The following is a 24,497-nucleotide window of genomic DNA, read 5'->3' as shown; positions in this document are numbered from 1 at the left end:
TATGTAATTTGTATTTTTAATTTAAATTAGACTCATTTTTATTTAATTTTATAGGCTTTTATCGAGCCAAAATTTTATCATGCCGAGCTTTTATTTGATATTCAATTTAGTTTTATCTTTAATAATATATTTATTTATTTATTATTGATATTATTAAATTTATTAGAACCATCATTATTATTATTATAAGTTTATTAATGTCCAATATTATCAATTAAATTATTTTAAAGTCTAATATCATCATTATTGTTTAGTTCGGTTCAGTTCGGTAGTATTCAGTTAAGTTCAGTAGTATTCAGTTAAATTCAGTTCAGTTCAGTTCAGTATTCAGCAGTATTCAGTTCAGTTCAGTTCAGTTCAGTTTAATTCAGTTCAGTTCAGTTCAGTTTTTTTCAGCAATAAAGAACAGAGCCTAACTTCCATTTCAAACTGTCTTGACTTCCCAAAACTAATTAATTAATTCTAATTTCTTGAATGACCCTTAAAAAAAAGATAAAGTATAAAAATACCCTTAACATTTATACTTATCAACAATTTTACTCATAACGTCTAAAATGGTGCAATTTTATCCTTAACGTTAGCAGTCAAGAGCAATTTTATCCCTAACGTTGACAAATTGGGTCAATTGGAGAAATTATTCATCAAATTGTCTTCCCGGTCATGAATCTTGTCATCTATACTTCACATGTACGTCAATTTATCACTCGTTAGTAAAAGATCACAAATATATGATTAAATGTGAAAATTAAAAAAAAAGTTAAAAAGTATACTGTATTTTGTACGAGTTGGATAAAAAAATTCAAATATTTCACTGAATTTAAAAATATTAATCTTCAATTGCATAATTAAATCACAAAAATATGATTTTTTTTAAATCAATTTACGGGCAATTAATGCAAAATCAGAAATAAAATTTCGTTGTTTTATAATAATGTTTGAAATTGACCAAACTTATCAATGTTAGAGCATCTCCAATAGAGGGTGCCCAAAAGAGTGCCAGCTGATGTGGTATTTAGTTTGACAACTTTTAAAGGGTGCTTACTATTAAAGTGATGGTGGGTGCCAAAAAGTTGCTAATTTTTGGCAACCTTGCTTCAAGGTTGCCAAACATTTTTTAATATAAAAAAGTTTAATTTACTTAATACTATTGGCTCACCTTTTTGATGATTTTCTCTCTCATTTCACTATTGGTTCACAATATTTATAATTAAATAAATTATATATTAAGTAATGATTTGTGGGTAAAGGCTATGCTTACTTTGTATGTTTTCACCATTAGATTAATTTTATATTCCATCATCCAATGGTGAAAACATACAAAGTAATGGTACTTTGTCAAAAACAAAATAACCATAGAAGGCACCTTGATTTGTGGGGTCATTGTGGTAACTTTTAAAGTTGTTTTACTATTGAAGCATTTTTAAATAAAAGTTGCTAAGAGTGATGTGGATTACTAAATTAATAAAATATTATATTTTAATATGATGTGTTAATTTTTGGCACTCTTTAGAGCAACCTCTATTGGAGATGCTCTTAGGGATGAAATTGCTCGTGGCTGCTAACGGTATGGGTAAAATTACATTATTTTAGATATTCATAATAAAATTAGTCATGTTTATAAACATTAGGCTATTTTTACACCTTATCCGTATATGAAAAAAATTAGAAGGATACTTTTAACTAGAAAATTAAAAAACTGACATTTTTGGAAATTTGTGCTTAATTAGGATCCAATGGACCCAACGGTGAAGGGCCTAGCTTTGGTCGTTAGGGAAGGACCCATCCCGAAGTTCCACAGGCTCGGGCTCTATACTCCAGCACGGCGTCCGAGTGAAGAAAAAATGCGCGGGAAAACTTGTTCAGGTACCACTACTTGTATGGCGATTGGGGTTTCTGTTTCTCGTTGTGCTTAACACGGTAAACTAGACAATTCAACAGCAAAGTGAGGCAGATACGAAATAGTTGTAGTAGAATCACAAGTGGAGAAGAAATGTTATCCACTCTCAAGGTCTGAATAATAACCATTCGCAAGTTAATTTAATTAATTATACATACTTTTTGTTTTTCAGTGAAAGGAATCGAAAGACGAATGCAATGGATGATTTGATTATTTTTTGTTGCAGAAATACTTTGGGTACTCTGGGTTCCGGCCGTACCAGAAGGAGGTGATTGAGAAAATTTTGGAGAAGAAGGATTGTATGGTGGTAATGGCCACTGGCAGTGGAAAATCTTTGTGGTAAAATCTACTTTTCCTTTTTATTTTTTATAATTTAATTTTCAAATTTCATTGATTTCTGCTGAAAATTTTATGGTTTTTCAAAAAACTTTTGTTAATAGCTACCAGGTTCCTCCTTTGCTTGTGGAAAAAACTGCCGTTGTCATAAGCCCTCTTATATCCTTGATGCAAGACCAGGTATTCCCTCCCCTCTATATATCTGTATGTTTGTTTGTTTGTTTGATGTTCCCCTCTCTCTGGGTTGAGTTGTCTTTGCATTATTAGGTGATGGCTTTGAAAGAACGAGGAATTAGAGCTGAATATCTTGGGAGTAGTCAGAAGGATCAGTCTGTCCAAAATTTGGCTCAAAGTGGTCATTTTCAATTAATATTCTTGACTCCTGAAAAGGCATGCTCGCTACCTGTCAGGTACCATATTTTCTTTTCATTGATTTGAATTGTTGTAATAATTTGCTATTGAAATATGTATGGCACCCAATTTATTAAGATCACTCCATATTGGCTAGTTATAGAGGGACAGTGCCATTTATATATGCTAGAGAATCCTCTCCTACATACATGGACCTAGATATAATAAAGTCATGTATTTACTTGATAGTACAATGATTACAATCCTCCCAACAACATGCCACCTAGTTCGGATGAGGGTCAATTTTTCCACAAGGCTATTGAAGAAGATCAATTTTACTCTTACTCTACAAAATAAATAGCTCAATGTCGCCCCCATGGTAAAAACCTTAGCTCAATTTTACCCTTGGAAACGGGGTTTCGTCGGAAAATATGTAGTTTTCATTCATTTTATTTACTTGAAAAAGAGTGAAATTGAACTAGGGTTCCTAGAAAGCAAAATTAGGTTGTTTTGTAGTGTAAGAGTAAAATTGATCTTCCCCAATAACATGAGGGGCAAATTTGGATGATTTTCTGACATTTCACCTATTTTTTTTAATTCTTTTTCATATTTGTCTCTTTGTCCTTAAATATTTCCCCCATGATCATCCTTTTGTTACTTGCATGCCACATATAGTTTGCACACTGCCATTTTTATGCACTAGAAACATTTATTTATTGGGTATATATAGGTACTTTTGTTGGTTTCTCATCATTTTCTTACAATCTTTCTTGAGATCATGAAAACGAATTCAAGAGCTTGTTTGTTACCACCATCCTGCAGAAAGTCTTGTAAATGCTGTTCATTTCACATAGCATGATAAATATGTGTGCAATGCAGTTGTGGAGTTGTTTTTTTTGTCTGGAAATGAGGTAAACAATTATTTTCCCCTTCAGATGAACTGCTGTCACAGTTTTCACTTCAATTTGTAGCTTTTGGTCGAAATTGCTAGAGATGGGAATTTGTCTTCTTGCTGTTGATGAAGCACATTGTATCTCAGAATGGGGCCATGATTTCAGGTTATCCATCTTCTATTTTTATATTGCCTTGGAACACGTGGTTATAAACTTTTAGTCCTACTTCTTGGAGGTCTAGTTGAGTGGTGTATATGTGTCCAATGTATAAAATGAGTGCATTTGTATTATATTTATTTTATACATGTGAATATAGGAATCCTTGCTTAAAATGTAAAGAAAAAACAGAATTAAGTTCTATTATGTTGCGCTTGCTGATATGATGTAAACTTGGCTGTGTAAACTCTAAGTTATTGACCTGTAATATGTCTAAGGAAGTTGGTAGAACCATCACTAATATATTCTGCAAATAAATTTGCTCGTGTAGCACATGATCTATATTTTTGAATCATGAAATAACATTTAGCCTTTTACCTTTTATCCTTGGTTTTTACTCATGTTTTTCAGGAATTTTCCAATTTTGAAATCGTTTTCAGGGTGGAATACAAGCAGTTAGATAAGTTGCGCAATGTCCTCTTCGATGTTCCATTTGTTGGCTTGACTGCAACTGCTACTGAAAAGTACACATCTTATTCATTTTCTTTGGTATTGTCATTGATTGTTCATTGTTCTTGTGTCTTTTATTATAATGAGAAGATGTGATCGGGGAATTCATGTATTAACTTACATTGATACCTCATGGTTACAGTTCAACGTTTTGCATAGCACTACTGTGTATGCTGTCTCTCTCCTCCACCAAATTGACTATTTAGAGTAGTTGCAAACACAAGACTTTCTAGGTCTAGGGCTACTTTCTTTGGAATTATAGATGAGATTAATTCAAAAGAGATGGATGAATAATAGATAGGGCCACCTGATTACAATTATGTTTATATTATGCAGACATCCTATAAATGTGAATCTTACATCATTTTGGAGTGAGGCACTTAGGTTCTTGCTACTCTGTGCAGCCAACTTCTTTATGCCTTCGACAACTATCCAAAATGTTATAATATTTAGCCAACTCTGTTTGTTTTGACCTGTGTCTTTACGGCAATACACTGGCCATACAGAATATGTTTCTTTATGCCAAATCCATGAAATGTTCTCTGCCATAAAAAATGCCCATTCTTTGGTACATATAGATGCATAAATGGATAATGTACAATGAAGAATAAGGAAATGTTTTTATGATGATTTTCTTCATGTGTCAGTTATCCCTAATTTGCAAATGAGAAAATTGTTTCTTTTTGGGCTGCTTATGTAGTTAAGCAGAAATTTTACAGCATATCATAGTTGGAAATACTACAGGATAGAATAATGTGAGGCTTGGCGCAACGGTAAAATGTTGTTGTCGTGTGACCAAGAGGTCATGGGTTCGAGTCTTAGGAGCGGCCTCCTGCCAAATAAATTGGCAGGGGAAGGCTCGCCCCCAGTACACCCTTATGGTGGGACCCCTCCCGGACCCTCGCTCAGCGGGGACGCGTAGTGCACCGGGCCGCCCTTATCATAGTTGGAAATACTACAGGATAGAATAATGTTTTAAAACGCATCATAGTTTTATCATTTGTTTGTTCTGTAATTTTGCTATCTTTGCTTCTCCAGTATGTGCATTAGTTCCAGGGTATTGCTTTTATAATGCTTTCACAGGATCTTGGTTGAAAATAATTATTATTGATAAGTTCAGGGTTAGAACCGACGTAATCAATTCCCTGAAAATGCACGATCCTTACTTGGCCATTGGTTCATTTGATCGCGAAAATCTCTTCTATGGTGTCAAACATTTCAACCGTGGGCTTCACTTTGTGGATGAGCTTGTGCATGAGATTTCAAAATCTGATGGGAATGATGGTTCAACTATTATTTACTGCACAACCATAAAAGATTGCGAACAGGTGCTTTTGTCTCTTTTTTCCTCCTTTTCATATAATTACTAAATATATTTATTTTTGGCCGATATTGAAGTATCCCTTACTGGGAAACAGGACATTATACTTTCAAACAATTTGAAATGTGCAAGCATTCTAAGCTTGAAATGTAGTCATCCTTCAGTACTTGGTAAAAGGACACTGTTTATACTGTTCGTTTCAAATTATATGGAATTGTTGTGGGAGTCATCTTTCCTTCCTATGAGACCTTCAATTGGAGTAAGGTTAGGAATTAATTTCAGGACAGGCTCAATTAATTTCCAGGATAGAGTTTTGATATTGAAAATACTATTATATGGAACTAATAAGAGAGGAGGACGTGGGATTTTTTTTGGAAAATCCCAATGAACATGATGTTCTCTGGTTTTATATATACTATTCACTCTTTCTTGATTATGAGAAGTTTGATGAAAAGAAATGTTGTACCTGTTCGGTTGGTGAATTACGTGCAAAAATGGGAAGATAAAAGTCATTCCTTGTTCATTTTGGACTAGATAGTGTACTTTGTAGCCTTAAATTATGCTTGTTTTTGTATCACTGGCATTGGTCTGTTATCCCCGATTGACGTGCTTGACAAATGCATGAAGTGAAATATTTAGGAGGCTCTCCTACACATGTTTTTCTTTTTCTTTTAATCATTTAGACATAAAGATATACACTATTTTTGGTAGTGGTAAGGCTGCATATGAATTGAGTATTTAGTTTTTTATATCTATATATATATTTGTGCGGGTAGAGTTCTTATAATTAAATTTAAGGTTATGGCTCTGCTATTTTGTTGAACTATTGGAAAATTTGAAGAAATTTAGAATAGAAGGCTGAGTGAGGGGGAGTTCGCATATGATGTTTTATTTAAGTTCTACAAATTCTAGAACTAAGTGCTAAGTCTTCTTCTAAATTTCTAGAAGATAAATTGAGAATTTGTAGATTGATTTGAGAGTCTGAAGTTATATTTTAGTTAAGTTTAGTTCAATATCATTTGTTGACAATAGATAGATGGTTTAGATGATCAAGAGGTTAAAGTTTTCCTGTTTCTTTTATGGTTTAGTAGGTTTTTCTTTTTGTCATAAACTTCAGCTTATTTATGTTTGACTGTTGAAGTAGCATCCTAGCATAAGTGTAAAGAGGAGTTGATATATCTATCTGATGGCTTCCTCCTATAGAACCTAATGCATGTTTTTGCTTTTCTTTCTTTGTTGTTTGAATGATTAACTCTGGTATCATCTTTCTCTCATCATAAAAATATTCCTAGATGTTCGAGTCACTGCAGAAGGCAGGAATAAGTGCTGGAATATACCATGGCCAAATGGGTAACAAAGCTCGTGAAGAAAGTCACAGGTTTTCATAAACCATATATATTTTTTCAAGTAGTATTTGTAGTTTTCCTTCCAGTGATTAATAACTATTGAATAAACAACATTGTCTTCCTTCACTTACAGCTCATACTTCGATCTATGCTTAGCCTATCATTTCCATCTTCTTTTTGCAGGTCATTTATAAGAGATGAACTGCGTGTCATGGTTGCCACTGTTGCTTTTGGCATGGGCATTGATAAGCCAAACATAAGGCAAGTGATACATCATGGTTGCCCCAAGAGTCTAGAGGCCTATTATCAGGAAAGTGGACGATGTGGAAGAGATGGTATACCTTCTACCTGTTGGCTTTATTATACTGGAAGTGACTTTGCGAAAGCTGACTTTTATTGTGGAGAACTCAAGACGGTATGTGAAGTTTCTTTTTTCGTGGCTTATTAAAATGATATTAATGGTTTAGACTCTATGGGTCTACTTGGATGGAGGTTTTTGAAGGTTAAACAATGGAAGGTTAATAACCTAACCGTGCTTGGGAAGGAAGGTTATTAGGAGGGGAAGGATTTCAAAAGTTAATTGGAGGTTAAAAAACCTCCATTTTTAGTCCCACCAATTTGGTGGGGTTTCGAAGGTTAAGTATTTTACTCCACCTCCCTTCCCTTCCCCTTAGATCCCCTTCCATTATTAAACCCTCTCTAACATTCAAGCAAACCCTATGATTCCAAATTTGTTCTTCAACCAAGCATTGACAGATTCTATGCTGTGCATGTACTTTGTACAAGCATTAGAAAATCCCTATCTCTTTCTTTCGGTTTTCTTCTTTTGGGGAGTAAGTGTACTGTTTAATTCTCCAGGAATCTCAGAGAAGAGCAGTTACTGCGTCTTTGATGACTGCAAAGATGTACTGCATAACAACAAGTTGCAGAAGAAAATTCTTGCTTGATTACTTTGGGGAAAAAATGTCAGCTGACAGATGTGGTATGGATTTTACTTGCACACATTATTTGGTTGAGTTGTAATTTGTAATGTTTGACGTACTATTTTCTATTTTTGGACATGATCATCAATTGTTATTTAGTAGATTCACTTTTTATTTGTAGGAAACTGTGATAATTGCATGGCCTCAAAAAAAGAGCTTGACTTGTCGAGGGAAGCATTTCTTCTGATGTCTTGCATTCAATCTTGCGGGGGTAAATGGGGCCTAAATATGCCTATAGATGTTCTCCGTGGGTCTCGAGTAAGTTATTTCTTCTTGATAATAGCTAGTGCCTTCTCAATGAATGACAATTATTAGTCATAAGAGCATCCTGTAGTTGGTATTGAAAGTGGCCTACGAATACTTACATTAGTTTTCCTTCTTTTTCTTTTACCCCCTTTGCAAATGACTTAAAATTGATCCACATGGTGATACATTGTTTGTTTGAAGGCTACATGTGGAGAACTTAAGAAAGAATTTGTTTTGCTGAGGCTGATTTTATCCTATGTACTATTCTTTTTAATGATGTTGCTTATGAAAGCAGAAGATTAAGTTGTCATCTTGATAGTCTATGACTCGAATTTTTTTATTGACCTTGTTAAAAATCTATTATATTTTAGTTAGAAACTATATTCATTCTCTGGTTCAGCTATTCAATCACAGCTATGGTTTTTTACTGATAGTTTGCTTTGCAATTTGGTTTATAGGCCAAAAAAATTCTTGATATGCAATTTGACAAGCTTCCACTTCATGGACTTGGGAAAAGCTATTCATCAAATTGGTGGAAAGCACTGGCTGACCAATTGATCTCTCATGGTACATAAGTGACTGTTTGACAATTCAGTTATAGATATGATCATTCTGAATTGGATGCTTATCATCTCTTTTTCATTACGCTAGGAGTTGTTATTGTTTGAATATGTTTGCTTGATGATTGAAGCTTGGTATGTCAACTGTGTAGTTTTATGCATCATGAACTCCTGCTTGTGATAAGCTACATTTAGAGGATCAGATTCTCTTTGCTGATAATCAAGGTTCTGAATCCTGTTTGCTGGGTGTTTTTTGAATGGGGCGTCTTAAATATTTTAACAGGCCATGTTAAATTTATTCTGTAAATTTGAGAATTTTCAATGAGTTTGATTGTTCAAAATGACTATTGTAGTTGCTCATCAGATTATCAAAATAAGGTTTTCTCAAAGATGGAGAAGTGAGGGTGATATTTTTAGAACATTTACTTCAGTAAATCTGATAAAAAACTAGGTGGGCTACAGTTTATCATGTAGTTTATGATATTGTCTATGACATAGAAAGGATTCGAACTAAATCAATTCAAATTATGAACTCAGTCAGGAATTACGGTCACTGTTGGAATGTAGAACAGTTGATATAGATGAGGGATACTAAATAAAACAAGGAAGGATGTAATCAATCCCAGATAATTATGGATTAATGGTATTTACTTTCCATATTCTAATCCACTGACTAAAAAATGTTTTATGATGGTAATCCATTGGTTAACTCACTTTCCTGCCCAAATAAATTTTGCCTTATGATGTTTGTTCAAGCATTAGTAATTGTAACAGACCATGAAAATACAGAGAAATCCATGGGATACCATGTAGAGTAAGATGCTACATTGATATATTTTACTTGGGAACAATACACAGATATATATACAAGTAGTAGCTCCTGATATTACTCCTACAGTCAAGGAGACATACTGACCCTACTAGCAGCCTATAGCTGTCACAGCAGCCTAAGCATAAATTTATTACATTGACTTTCTGTAACACTCCCCCTCAAGCTGAAGCATGGATTTTAATCATGCTCAGCTTGCTACAAATACAGATAACATAGTCCTAAAAACAATACACTCAAGATACTTTAGAATATAAAATATAATCCGGGGCACGTGGCCTAGAAGAACAAATCAGTGGAAGAACATCAAGCTTTGTTCCGAAACAGAGAAGCAAAACTCAGTTGTAGCCACATGCAAGAGGCTGCCAGCAACATCAGTGCACAAAAGGAGATTCACCGGAAAACTAACGGGACAGACAAATCGGAAACAGAGAGTCGACGACGGCGGAAGAAGAACCGAGAAATTCTGCTCACAAGGCAGACAACAATGCTGAAAGAAACAGCCCAGAAATGTAAACCCAGAAATTCTGCTCATAAAGCCGAAGACAAATTCTGGAATCTCAATCCAGAAACCCAAAACAGAGACCAAACAAGGCTCTAATCCCATGTAAGGAGGACTTTTCTTACAGCGACGACGATACAGGGTGGCCGGAATGTGAGGAAATGCCGATCAGAGGCGGAGAGGATGAACCAGAGGGGTGGTGAGATAAAATGACGTCCCAACAGTGAGTATTCAAGAGACCCAAGCTCTTGACAGAAATGGAACCCTGGGAAATACTACCCAGAAAATATTGAACCTTGCAGAAACACAACTCTGGAAATACTTCACAACTCTGGAAATACTTCACAACTCTGGAAATACTACCAGAAAAAAGAATTCAGAAACCTTAGACCTTAGGCTCTGATACCATGTAACAGACCATGAAAATACAGAGAAATCCATGGGATACCATGTAGAGTAAGATGCTACATTGATATATTTTACTTGGGAACAATACACAGATATATATACAAGTAGTAGCTCCTGATATTACTCCTACAGTCAAGGAGACATACTGACCCTACTAGCAGCCCATAGCTGTCACAGCAGCCTAAGCATGCTATACATTTATTACATTGACTTTCTGTAACAGTAATAAATCATGAATCTATCTTCTTTTGGTGAAACTACAGTGGTAATTGTTGGCTAAATATTGTAGCTTGATGCAGGTTATCTGGAGGAGACTATTAAAGATGTATATAAATTTACAAGGTAACTTCTTTTTCAATTTTGTTCTTCTGGCTGTAACTTGACAATAAGAAAATTCCAAAGCTGCCTCTCATTGTTAACGTTTGTAAGGTCTCATATATCTTGCATGGTTTAAGAACTGAAAGTTTAAGATACTAAGAAAGACAAAAATAGGTTTCAAAATCTAACTCATCCTAGGGGAAAAAAATCGCCATGCTTGAATTATATTGTGAGAATAGCTCATGATTCAACCATTTATACCATATTGAAGAACCACTAAAAGTTTAGCAATTAAATGAGGATCCAGAGTAGGTTCTAATCTCTTACAAGTTTCACGAGTGATAAACTAATCTCAATGTTTTCTAATGCATCAGTGTTGGTAAAAAAGGAGGGCAATATCTCAGCTCTGCGACGCCAGATTATCAACCGCCACTATTTTTGCAACTGACAAATGAAATGGTTGATGAAGAGGAATATCAACGTCCAGCAAGTGGGGTTGGAGAATTCACAAATTTGGCAACTTTGCAAGCTGAAGGTTTTTCGGAGGTAATATGGATTTTTTCCCTATTCTCCTTTCATTTTCTTTCTCTTCTGTCTTTGTTTTTCCTGTTTGCCTCAATTATCTGCCATATATACTGCAAGTTGAACGATTGTTATTTATCAATCAAAACTCAAAGGGACAATAGTTCTTTCAGGCTCAGCTGGCAATGGACATGGGATTCTAATTATTTAAACCTAGATTACACAGTTTTCAACCTAAGGGTACAAACTCCTAGATATCGGCAGATCTCAATTGGAGAAAATCAGTCTATGTGAATCTGCCTACATCAACTAATGGGTTCATTTACCTAGATTCCCAAGTACTTGCTAATGGACATATAAAATAATTTATTCAAGTCAAGGTTAGAGTATGATATTTGAGTCTGGGCAGTACCATAAATGCTAATAGGCTTACTAGCTTGGACAATTAATCAAGAACCTGAGTCATTTTAGGCTTCACTTTGTTGTTACCAGATACTGTGATCATAGCCATTCTACAATTCCCCAATCTTTGTTGTACCTTGAGTTGCCAAACAAAATGATAATTATGATTTTATAGAATGTTAAGTATCCCATGTTGGCTAGCTATAGAAGAAAAGGGGAATATATAAGCTTGAGGCAGTCCCCCCTTAGAGTATTTTTTGTGGTAGAATTAGGTCTGAATTTCTCAACATGGTATCATACCAACTTTGGGACGCGAGATCTATGTGTTAAGTATCCTAAATTGGTTAATTATAAAGGCAAACATTGTATATAGGTGTGAGGCAACCTTTCCTTTAAGCTAGCTTTTAGTGTAGAGTTAGGCCAAATTTCTCAGCATATAATAACTGCTGCCAAATAAAAAGTGTTATTGGAGTGTAAAATATTGTGATTTTTGTCAAAATTGCTTCCGAATCATGCACTGATCTTTCAGATGCCTATTATCTTTGACAAACGATCGATTGTGAGTCTGTGGCCAACATACTGATTTAGAAACAACAGGACATACTCTAGCATAGAGCTTTATAGCCCATCTCAACTCATCTAACCTTTATCCTTTTCTAGTTGCAATTGCGATCAGTTATGTGGATGATTTGCGTCTCTTATACTATATGGAGAAAGTTTTGGTCAAGAGCATGCAAGTAGGGGAATATCTTCAAGCTTTTTATATATTTTCTTTGTCTTAGTATGTGTAGGATTGTTACATTAAAAAGTAAAATTTTGGAAGGATGCAACAATTGGACATCACTTGATATAGACTACCCAGTAGCAAGACCGTTCATATAGGCGGTCTTGGCTTCCAAATCCTTGACCACAAAACAGAAGGAAAAATTTGGAAGCATGAAAGCTGATAGAGAATGGCAGAGTAGAGGATTAGCAATTGGAACTGCTGGCTATGGCCCAAGACAAGGAGAATTCTAGAAAGAAGAGGAGAGCCAAGTGTGTGACTAAGGGTTAGGAATAATTTTGTTAGTATATAAATTTATTCAAACATCATTTTAAAATTTTAAGCTCAAAATAGTATTTTTTTTTCCAAAGCTTTTAATGTTAGGAATCGCTTAATGAGATTAAGATAAATAGAGAAAGGTAGAAGGAAAAGAAGGGATACATAGATAGTTGGTATTGATAATCAACTGAACAGTAAATGTCTGCCCCTCAAAAGGAATCACATAGAAATGGTGAAACCACCCACAGGGTCACTGCCCCAGATCTCTGATACTGGCAGTAGAGATGTAAACAGGGCGGGGCGGGGAATGCATTTGCCATCCCCGTTCCCCGTCCCCGCGAGTTAGACGGGGATAGATTTGTCCCCATCCCCATCCCCGTGGGAATCCCCATTCCCCTACTGTTGTTCCAAAAACTTTTTCTCCATTCCCCATTCCCCGTTCCACGCAGGGAATCAACGTTAATGTTTCAACAATCATTCTCAAATTTTCCAAACCACAAAAAGTTAAAATTTGAAAAAACAACCAATCACCTAATTAAAATGTACTTAAATCATCCAAAAAAATAAATTATCACGGGGAATAGTGGGGGATCTCCCATTGGGATTAACGGGTGGGGACGGGGATACCTTTCCCCATCCCCACCACGGAGGACAAACTTATCCCCATCCCATTCCCACGGGGATCCTTATCGGGGATTCTCCGTACCCGTCGGGGCAGGTCACCAATGGGGCAGGGAATCCCTGCCCCATTTACATCCCTACTGGCAGGCAGCAGATCCCAAAATTAGCTAATACCTCCCTAATGCCTCCTACCCCACACAATTCTTATTTAATAACCTTCCCCCCTACTAACAGAGCAAACTCACACCAGCTAACAACAGCGTAACCAGACACAAACAGCACACACACTACACATGCTTCCTTTTCTTCCTTGTTTAGATCCTCAAGACCTTAGGCCCCTTATCCCTGGTATCACCAGTGCTAACATTTAATTGTTTTATTTATACAATAGCAAAGTTAGATAAATACAATGTTTTTAATTTTCCATTTGAAAAATGGGAAACTAGGAAAACTTTTTCAAAAAAGAAGAAAAAGAAACCTAAAAAAGGAAAAAGTAAAATATTTTTCGAAACTAAACAAGGTGGTCAAGAGTGTGGGAGCTTTCCCTGGGCTCTGATGTGGCATAGAGGACTGTTTTCCTTTTTATGTTTTCTTGTACTTATTATTTTCTCTGATATCTTTGTTCTTTATGTGGATTCAATAGAGAAGTATCGATAAAATACCACATTTCCTCATAGTTATGAAAGGCGCGCCTTTGGTGCACCAGGCGCAGGCCTTGGTGTTAGCGCCATGACACCTCCATGGCGTGCGCCTGGTGCGCCATTTTGCGCCAAGGTGCAGTTGCCAAAGGCGCGCCTTGGTGACATAGGGGCAGTTTTATGGTTTTTTGACCGTTACATATCTGGAACACGTTCATTTTTAGTATTCATTGCATTTTTATGTTAGTTTTTATAGTTTTGAATTTTTATTTTTGTAACTGCGCCTTGTCTCTCTATGCCGTGCGCCATCACCGTGGGCCATGCGCCAAGGCTCCAGGACCCCTAGCGCCTCAGTGCGCCATGCACCTTTAATAACTATGCATTTCCTATATCTCAGTGCTTTCAAACTTTGCTTTGTGATGTATAGAATTGAGTTGGTGTGTTTTTCATCACAAGCGCATATATTGATGTTTATATATTTATGTAAAAGGATCATAAGAAATTCATTTTTAGCTGTGTATTTTGCAGATGCTCCTAGTTACTTTTTCTTATTGAAATTAACACTCTGATGGGCTATGCTTTTACTTTGAGCATCTTAGATTGTGGTTTTCTAGGTTCAATCGTTGCACATTAGCATTGATCATTCAGGTAGTTAATTGGGGTTATTATTATTATTTTTTTTACTTTAATCATACCTGTATTTACTTATTGTTGGACATCCTAAAATCAACTGCCAAGGAATTATTTGGAGTGCCCTTCAACTTCAATAAGTGAGCCTAATAAATGACTGGTCCTTATTGTTTTTCACATACCCTATTTATTACTAATCAGCACTTTTTTATTTTCTTACTTGTGCCTTTTTTTTTTGTGTGTGCACTAACTATAGTTTATATACTTTATAACTTCAGGCGGAGATAAAACTCTATGACATGCTTTTGGAAGAGAGGATGAAGCTAGCAAGAAGCATCGGAACTGCTCCGTAGGTTCTCTCTCACTGTCTAGGCTACAACGTTCAGCTATGTTTGATAAACACATACATGCATACCTTGTGTAGGATTTTAATTTCTCTTTTGCAGCTATGCTGTATGTGGTGATCAAACAATGAAAAGAATAGCATTGACAAGACCCTCCACCAAGGCAAGGCTAGCGAACATTGAGGGTGTCAACCAGGTATTGCCTAACAACTGTGCAAAGTGTCGTCTGCAAGGGATTAAGGATCAATTTGGCCCTTTAACTTGGCTCGCATGGTCAATATCCCCCAAAATCAACTTGGGTATCAATTTGGTCCTTTGACTTGCTTTTTTTTTTTTTAATTAAATTACTCCAAAATGACACATGTCAGCATGAAAGATTTGTGTCAAAAAGCCACAAATCATGTGTTGACATGTGTCACTTTTGGGCTAATTTGACCCGAAGTGTCATATTGTGGATTATTACCCAAAGTTCATCTTGGAGCAAATTGATCTTTCATGCAAAGTTGAAGGGCCAAATTGATTCTTTATCCCATCTACAAAATATGAAAATCTGCATATTCGTAGAATTTCATAGCTGTATTTGCACAAGTATGATCTCTAGATCTATATATTTTTTTCCTTTTTGCTATACGTAGGCTACTTTTGTTCTCAGCATGAATTTTGTCTCCATGTTAAGGAAGGCCTTTCCCCGGACCCTCGCTTAGTGGGGACGCGTAATGCACCGGGCCGCCCTTTTGTTGTTAAGGAAGGCCTTTATTAATGGCTGAAATGTTCAGGGTAACCGCGCGAGTTGAAAGGAAAATGAAGAAATAAGAACGCAAAAATATCCATTTACAATTTATCTTGAACTTTTACAGTCTAAATATATAATTCAATCTTGCAGCATCTTGTCACAAAGCATGGAGATCATCTTCTTCAAACAATTAGACATCTATCACAAGAGCTTAAACTTTTGTTTGATGGGGAAGCAATTCAACCAACTGTTTTAACCAAAAAAGTGCATCCAGTATCCGGCTACCCAAAAAAGTTGACGCCTGCTAAGTACGAAGCTTGGAGAATGTGGCATGAAGATGGGCTACCAATTCATAAAATAGCTGTATGTCTTGAGAAATCTTTAGAACGTGTATAAGTATTTTATGCGTGATTTAATTTAATCCCTGATAATTTTTCATTGTAGAATTTCCCTGGTAGATCAGCTCCGATAAAAGAAGGAACTGTTTGCGAATATCTTCTGGAGGCTGCACTAGAAGGACTGGAGTTCGATTGGGTCAGATTCTGTAATGAGACTGGACTGACACGAAACATTTTTTCAGATATTCAAGGAGCCATCAGTAAGGTTGGTTCTACGGACAAGATGAAGCCCATTAAAAATGAATTACCAGAAGATGTAAGTTTGATTTGTTTATTCTTTCTAGTATTATGTATTTATTTAACTTGAGTTGAGAGGTGGATGACCGATCTCATCATTCAAATGGGAGTTTGCAGGATCAACTTAACCCTTCAACTTGGCTTGGAAGGTCAATTTGACTCAAATGAACTTTAGGTATCGATTTGGCATTTTTCGTCAAATTAGTCTCAAACAACCACAAATCATATGTTGACACGTTTTTTGGGGACTAAATTTACCGAAATGTCAAGTTGTGGACTAAATTAACACTCAAAGTTCGTTTTAGAGCAAATTGATCCTACATGCCAAGTTGAAGAGTCAAATTGACTCTCCGGAAATTGGCACCTAGTATCTTTTACAACCCCGTGCAATTGAACTGATTAAAGTTCTTCTGGAACCTCTCCATCAGATAAGTTACACACACATCAAAACTTTTCTGCAAATGCAAAAATGTGGGATATCTTTGGGAGAGACGGCATGTGGTCATTCGAGTCCATCAATGGCAGACGAGCTCCGTGAAAACGCGACTGGTGATAATGGAGAAACAGCCTCCATCATTGTCACACGGGCAGAACAACCGAAGTCACAACCTACCGATGATGATGATTCCTGCTTACCAGATAAACGTCAAAAAATAATGAAAACCGAACAAAGTTCGACAGTACTGGAGGCAACAGAAGATTCACTGCTAGAATGGATCAAGAACAATGAAGGGGTGAGTAAAACAAGGGTCATTGGTAGATAAAACACGTCGTTTTTAATTTGTGTTTTTGCTGATGTGGGCATATAATTTTACAGGTTTCAAAATCTGATATTTTGAAGCATTTCAAAGGGTCCAAAGAAGAATCTGTGATTGGTATTCTTAGCAGTCTGGAAGGTGATTTCATGATATATAAAAAGAATGATCTGTACAGGCTTTTGTAGGAAGGAGTTGCATCTTATTGATTTTGTATGTATCAATCATGTTCATCATTTTCTTTTTCCAAAATTTTAATCGTCCCTCATTGAGATTCGATTACGAATTTCAAATGTGGATTTGACGACGGGTTTATGATGGATGAGTTGAATTTTTTTTTTGCTATGAAAGGTGCATTTAAAACCAGTTTTTGGGGATGGTATTCAGGAGTTAACAGTGTACCTGACATTGTTAATCATTTTAGCTTAAGCTGAGACTCAACTATGTGAGGGTTAGACTATTTGATAAAACCATCCATAGTTATCAAATCCGGATCGGTGAAAGAACTGAAAAGCATGAAGGGTTAAGGGTTAAGGGTTAGAGCAGTGTTGTTAAAGGCGCAAGGCGCAACTTAAGGCGCGCGCCCGAGCGACTCGAGGCGCACCAAAAAAAAAAAATCATAAATTTATAAAACTAGTCATAAATAATCAAAAACCAACAATAAACCATAAAATGCACTAGTTAAGTTCTAGTTAACTACTAAGACATAATCTAAAGCTCATAATTCTAACTTAAAACAACTAATAGTCTTGACTCTAGACTAATCTTTAATTTCCTAGTCTTCCTTCCTAATCTTCATCAGAATCATCATCATCATCGTCGCTTCCATCATCATATGCTTCTTGAATAAGGTTCTCAATCTCCTCATCATTGTCACCTTCCTCATCAATGTACTCAATATTAGGAAGAAGAACCGTTGTTGGAGGGAGAGCAAAATTTTGGCAGCTGCGAGTTATGTGCGATGATGTCTGCTATTCTTTTCTTTTTTGAAGTTAGAAAACCCTAAAATACCCTAAAAACCTAATATACCCTCAACTCAACCCTAAAATACCCTAAAATACCATAAGGAAGCCAAGGCGCGCCAAGGCGCGCGCCTTGTGCCTGGCTTGAGGCGCACAAAGGCGCACCAAGGTGCGCGCCTTACTGCCCGCGCCCGCCTTTGGTCACCAGAGGCGCTAAGGCTGGAGCCTTAGCCGAGGCGCGCCTTTAACAACACTGGGTTAGAGGGTCGAACGTATGTTGAACTGTTTTTATTATTTAATAGGAAATAACACATAGGAAATCTATTTGATAAATCCATAGCTATATATTATTTAATAGGAAATAGCACATAGGAAATCTATTCGATAAATCCATAGCTATCAAATCTAGATCGGTGAAAGAATCGAAAAGTATAAAGGGTTAAGGGTTAGAGGGTCGAAAACTGATTTTATTATTTAATAGGAAATAACACTAGAACACAACTCTTTTATTGGGTCTTTGTTTCGCCTACTGTAAACCTTCCATGGCTTTGGCCCATTGCTGGTCTGAAGTATAACATCACCAAGCCTATCATTAGGTTCTTTATCATTATTTATTTTAAAAAACTCATTTAAGTTTTATGTACTATTTTTATTTATGTGTTATATAAATAAAAAAAGTTATAAAAAATTTATATCATTAATTTATACTGATAAATTAATTTAATAAAAAAATTAATCTTATGTTTGAAACAGTTTTAAATAAATTTATATATGATTAGTTTTATTTTAATATAATATACTCCATAACTTGGTTTTATATAAATTATGCTATATTTTTTTTTTTTTTTGAAAGAGATGCTATGTTTATTACTAATATGATAATTATTTTATTTTATATTAATTTCTAGTTTTCTGTTAAAAATGCTTTGATAAATTAAATAACTAAATGTATAAAACTTAATTGTACAAAAAAAAGACATGAAAAAGAACTTGAAACTTGAAATTAGGTCAAATGTATTGAAATGTTTTGAGTGTTAAAATAAGCAGAAATAATAAAGAGATAAGGTATATCGTTATAAACATTTATTCTCCTACTATAATAAGTTGTATATTAGTTGTCTATTTTTTATTTAACGTTTTTGTAATTTTTTAATAATATTTTTAAATTAAAATATTTGAACTTTTTTTTTTGTCCAACTCATATGGAATATAGAAAGAACTATAAAAAATATAATGAGATTCAACTAATATTACCTACTTCTAATGAAACTGCCAAATGAATATATAAATCCTTTAGAAAACAAAGTCTTAGAATTAGAGGTAGTGAGTGAGATTCTTTACCTAAAGGACTCGTTATATAGCTTATAAATCCTTTAGAAATCTATTTGAAATCAATGTGTGGTTCAAACCAATATACATCTTCCTCGCTTCTTCTCCTTCGAACTTCCAATGTGGGATTATGTTAAGATTTATATATTGATGAATGACTTCGTATAAAGAGAATAAAAAATAGAATGAGTTAATTTTTTTTAATTAACCAATTAGAAGGGAACTCCAAAAATTACGGAGATAAACGAAAAGCTACTACTAACTAATAATTAGAGTAGCAAGTATTCAGGCCTATTAGCTCAGTTGGTTAGAGCGTCGTGCTAATAACGCGAAGGTCGCAGGTTTGAGACCTGCATAGGCCATTTTTTATTTTTAAACAGTTACGTTATAAATTAAATAATTAATTAAAATTTTAATTTCTTCACGTATGTATGTATATATATATATATATATATATATATATATATATATATATATTTGTGATTTGTTACTGATGAGTTAAAAATGATGTGCGTATATAGTAGAAATAACAAGATTTATGATTGAAAAAATATAGTTTAATAAATTATTTTTCAAATTGATCATACTTAATGTGGCCTCTCTACTCTTACTTTTTATTCTATCTTCCTCTTTCACATTTTTTTATTCTTTACCTCTTCAATTTATTTTTATCCATATCTTATTTTAGATAGACATGACAACTGGGTTAATCCAACCAATTATAGTATAATAATAATAATACAATTTTAGAATCTCATCATACCTCTAGGGAAAAACCTCACATTGGGTTGAGAAGTTTTCTCCTTGAGAGAAGTTTTCTCCTTTCATTAGAGAAGTTTTCTCCTTCTCATGGGAGCTATGGTTTTCTCCTTCTCGTGGGAGCTACGGCTTGTGGTTTGGTTATTTTGAGGTTTGTTTTTTCTCTCTCAGATCTGTCTTCTCTCTCTCAGATCTGTCTTCATTCGATCTCGGATCTGTCTTCTCTCTCTCAGATCTGTCTTCATTCGATCTCGGATCTGTTTTCTCTCTCTCAGATCTGTCTTCTCTTTCTCAGATCTATCTTCTCTCTCTCAGATCTGTCTTCTCTCTCTCAGACTTGACTTCATTAGATCTCGGATATGTCTTCTTTCTCAGATCTGTCTTCATTCGATCTCAGATCTGTTTTCTCTTTCTCAAATTTGTCTTCTTTCTCTCAGATCTGTCTTCTCTCTCGCAGATCTGATGGAGATGGACGGTTCCATTGCTCATCTTTTTTCTAGATCCTCTTTCTTAAAGCATGCCTTGCCTAGATCTCATGATGCTGCGATTTGTCCTCTTTCGAGACCCGGGCCATCTGCTGGGCCTAGGTCTTATGCGACTACTCTTATTGGTGTTGCTCCTTCTGCGACTATTTCTCCTGATGTTCTTCCCTCTGTGGATCGATCTCTTATATCTGAAGAAGACGGCTTTAAAGCCGTCAAAATTCAGCAGGATATTTACAATGAAAGGCTCAATCTTTGTAAGCATTCTATTATCGGGCGTATCACTCTTGCTAAAGGGGAATCTCCTTAGAAGTAGCCGGACTTGAAGGCCAAACTTTCATCTATTTGGGGTTGTTCCCCTAATTGGAAATTGATTTCTCTGGGTAGAGATTTTTACCACATCATTCTTTCGTCCACAGAGGCTCTCCAATCTGTTTGGAGTCGTGGTGCCATTGATCTTAGGCCTGGGATTATGCGTTTCATTCCTTGAAGCCCGGGATTTAATCCGGACTCTCACAAATCCACATCTGCTCAAGTATGGGTCTGATTCTACAATCTTCCTTGGGAATTCTGGGATAAGCGGATCATGGCAAGCATTACAAGGGCGATTGGGGTGCCCCTTCGTTTTGACAAGAGTACTGTGGAGGGTGAAATGGGTCATTATGCTCGTATCTTGATTGATGTGGAGATTTCTAAGGAAATTCAATACAAACTAAGGGTGGATACTGACACCTCAATGCATTGGATTTCCCTTGAATATGAAAGGCTTCCTAACTTATGCTTCATTTTCCATTACATTGGTCATTTTGTTGGAGCTTGTAGGAGGAACCTTCGCCGTGAAGAACATGTTGACATAAAGCAAAGAAATGGGAAGCAAAAGATGGGATCTCTCGAGCCCTAAGGTAGGTATGTTACTCGGATTTGGAAACAGAAGCCAGGAGTTCACATTGATACTGGTGAATCCTCTAAAAGGGCTCCTGCCAAAGGAGAGTCTAACAAACCTAATAATTGTGACATGCAGATGGTACTTTATAGTTTAGTCAAGATTAGTGAGTCGATTCTTGATTCTGATTCTGACACGGCCCCAACCTCTCCTTCTCTTGGCTTTCCATCTTATCAACTTGATAAAGAGTTGGGAATCTTGGGTTGGCAAACCTCCCACCCCAATCCTCAGGTTTCTGAATTTCCTAAATTGCAAATCATTGAGTATTCAGAAAATAGTGACAGTTTGCAGGTGGTTAATGATCGAAAGAAAAAGGTTGTGTCTAAAGTCCAGAAAAGAAAGAAGCACAAAGATAACAACATTCTCCTTGAGGTCAGTGGTAAACGGCATAGCAAGCCGCCTGTACGGTTTCAATAATTGTGTTATTTTGGAATTGTAGGGGCATCGGTAATGATCGCACTCAATGAGCCCTGAATCTTCTGTGCCAGCAACATCGTCCTGATTTTTTATGTCTTGCAGAACCTCTTGTTTGTTTTAGTGACACTTCTGGTCAGTTTTGGAGATCTCTGGGTCTATCTCTCTTTGCCTGGAATGATAAGGATCCACCGACTCTTTGGCTTCTTTCTAGGGATGCTTTTTCTCTTTCTCTTCATTCTTCTCATGTCCAGCATGTTACTGTTCAACACCAGCTGGGTGGTAAGTCTTTCTGCTTTCCTTTGTCTATGGTAGTAACCTGGCTTCAGAAAGAAGGGAGTTGTGGTCTTCTCTTTATAGTTGTGCCTTTCCACATAATAATTGGTTGGTGTTTGGGGATTTCAATGCTATTACGGGCTCTCATGAGAAGCTTGGTTCTACTCCTGCTGCTGGATCCTGCAGGGAATTTAGGAACTTTATTGATGATTGTGATCTTATTGATATTGATACTTTGGGTCAGAGGTTTACTTGGTCCAATGGTCGGCATGGGGCGGCTCATGTTGAATGTCGCCGGGATAGAGCTTTGGTGTCAAAAGGCTTTTTAGATTCTTGGGACTCTATCTCGTGCACGGCTTTGGCAAGGTTTAGTTCTGATCATTGCCTGATGCCCTTCAATGCAGAATTAGGAAACCAAGGATAGCTAGGTTCAGATTCCATGCCATGTGGACCACTAATGATTCTTTAAAAGGGATAATTGCTAATCACTGGACACCATCCCACATCTCTCTCCCTCCTGCACAACTATTATGTCATAAACTTCGCACTATTAGGCCTATTCTCAGGGATTGGAATAAAACGTGTTTGGCAGAATTGATTCTAATATCCACCTGGCAGAAGTTCATCTTGCAGATATTCAAAAACAAATTTCAAAGCAAGGAGATTCTTCGGAGTTGAGTAATGCTGATTTTGCCGCCTGCTCCAACCTTGATTTACAAGTTCTTCTGCAAAAGATGATGTACAGAGAGCAAAGCCGTGTTAAGTGGCTTAAAGAGGGGGATAGGAACACTAGTTTTTTCCAAAGGTCTGCTAAAGTTAGAAAGACATGGGCCGGCATTCATCATTTGAGGATCGGCAATGAGTGTCCCACTTCTGACACGATAAGATTATCTGATCATGTAATTGAGTATTTCTCTAATCTCTTTTGTAGTTTTAGGGAGCATATTGATCTTTCTCCAATTAATGAGGTAATTCCCAAATTAGTAACTTCTTTGGAAAATGAGGAATTAATTTCTAAACCTTCCATTGAAGCTATTAAAGACACAGTCTTTTCCATGGATCCTGACAGTGCCCCTGGCCCTGATGGTTTTGGGGGAACTTTTTATCGTTTCTTTTGGGATATTATAGGGAAGGATGTTTGCAATATGGTTCAGGCTTTCTTTGATCATGGTTGCATCCTGCCTGGTTTAAACTATAGTATTATGGCTCTAATTCCTAAAATTGTTGAAGCTGACAGAATAGAGAATTTTCGTCCAATTGTGATGAGTAACTTTGGTTTTAAAATCATCTCAAAAATTCTTGCAGATCGCCTTGTAGTTATTGCAGCAAGGATTGTCTCTCCCAACCAGTACTACCCCATAACTTATTTAACTTTCATATATTGCAACACTTCTATGAAGTGTTGCAGTTGATATGAGAAATTTGCAAGATTCCTGTAATTAATAAGCTTGTTTTAATTCTCAGATGCAAAACTACGTCGTTTTGCATCAAAGAATTAAGAAAAAATAAATATATAAAAGAATAAATTTTTAGGGTGGGAAATTTTTGTTTTGGAGGGAGACTCCAAATTTATTTCCCCCTGCTTTTATTATTTCCCCACTTATCAAAAAAGAAAAAGAACTTATCGCCATGGATCTCTTTGGGCAGCGATACATCAATATTATTTCCCCACTTAACCAAACACAAGCATCGATCTCTTTGGGAAAAAGGATTCATTTCCATTGTTCTCGAATCAAAGAAACTCAGTCACCGATCTCCTTTCAACAGTAGTTGCTATCGGTCTCCTATAAGAAATCAACGCCATTGGTCTCGTACGCTCAGTCTGTGCTGTCTCACTTTCTCTGCTCTCCTACGGTGCTCAGTCTGGTAAGGCTTTTTAAATTTCTTATTTATTTTATTGTTCTCTTCTCTATTGATCTGATAGGTAAATCATGTCAAATTTAGGGTTAAATTTATCTATGGTTATTCGAGATTGTTCTTCCATTAGAGTTTTAATGGCAACTGGTATTACACGATTCTTAGTTTTAAGGTTTTATCCTAATGAGAGATATAATCCACCTAAATTGTTATTAACTGCTTGATAAACTTTGTTTGCGGTGATGGTGATTTTCAGTTTCTTTGAATAAAACTTTGGTTGTGGTGGTGGTGATTTTTAGGGATTCAATGTGGTATATACGCATGAGTTGGGGGAAGAATTGAGTGCGAAATTAATTACTGTTTGATGTTTGATTAGGCTAAATATCTTTATTTCAACTGTTAGAGGTGATTGATTTCTTGTAAAGTTAAAGTGACCAAATTCCATGAACTTGGTGCATAATTGATGCCATGAAAATATTGGTTCAAAGTGCAGGTTC

General features: G+C 35.9%; 1 protein-coding gene and 1 non-coding gene across 2 annotated transcripts; both read left to right on the top strand.

Moving 5' to 3' along the window:
* The first annotated feature begins 1,776 nt into the window (after nucleotides 1-1,776).
* On the top strand, nucleotides 1,777-17,345 carry LOC136234817 (uncharacterized). The gene is made up of 20 exons (XM_066024301.1): nucleotides 1,777-2,008; nucleotides 2,124-2,236; nucleotides 2,338-2,413; nucleotides 2,501-2,643; nucleotides 3,556-3,642; nucleotides 4,074-4,157; nucleotides 5,264-5,471; nucleotides 6,757-6,842; nucleotides 6,994-7,225; nucleotides 7,669-7,792; nucleotides 7,915-8,051; nucleotides 8,498-8,606; nucleotides 10,638-10,680; nucleotides 11,031-11,202; nucleotides 14,790-14,860; nucleotides 14,958-15,051; nucleotides 15,739-15,951; nucleotides 16,033-16,242; nucleotides 16,652-16,957; nucleotides 17,041-17,345. Exons 1-20 carry the CDS (start codon nucleotides 1,991-1,993, stop codon nucleotides 17,164-17,166), a joined length of 2,652 nt encoding a protein of 883 aa, XP_065880373.1. The 5' UTR covers nucleotides 1,777-1,990; the 3' UTR covers nucleotides 17,167-17,345.
* Nucleotides 17,346-19,557: 2,212 nt separating this feature from the next.
* TRNAI-AAU (transfer RNA isoleucine (anticodon AAU)) lies at nucleotides 19,558-19,631 on the top strand. The gene has a single exon. It is a non-coding gene; the product is annotated as a tRNA-Ile (tRNA).
* Nucleotides 19,632-24,497: the final 4,866 nt, after the last annotated feature.

Source organism: Euphorbia lathyris, chromosome 7 (assembly GCF_963576675.1).
Source record: "Euphorbia lathyris chromosome 7, ddEupLath1.1, whole genome shotgun sequence".
NCBI classification, from domain to species: domain Eukaryota; kingdom Viridiplantae; phylum Streptophyta; class Magnoliopsida; order Malpighiales; family Euphorbiaceae; genus Euphorbia; species Euphorbia lathyris.
The sequence above is the reverse complement of the archived record's forward strand: the minus strand, read 5'-3'. Positions and strand labels throughout refer to the sequence as shown.

Excerpts from the sequence above, each read along its gene's own strand:
- LOC136234817 (XM_066024301.1), top strand. Across the intron at positions 15,052-15,738 it reads ACATTGAGGGTGTCAACCAG|CATCTTGTCACAAAGCATGG; the intron begins GTATTGCCTAAC and ends TCAATCTTGCAG. Across the intron at positions 16,243-16,651 it reads AAAATGAATTACCAGAAGAT|ATAAGTTACACACACATCAA; the intron begins GTAAGTTTGATT and ends CCTCTCCATCAG.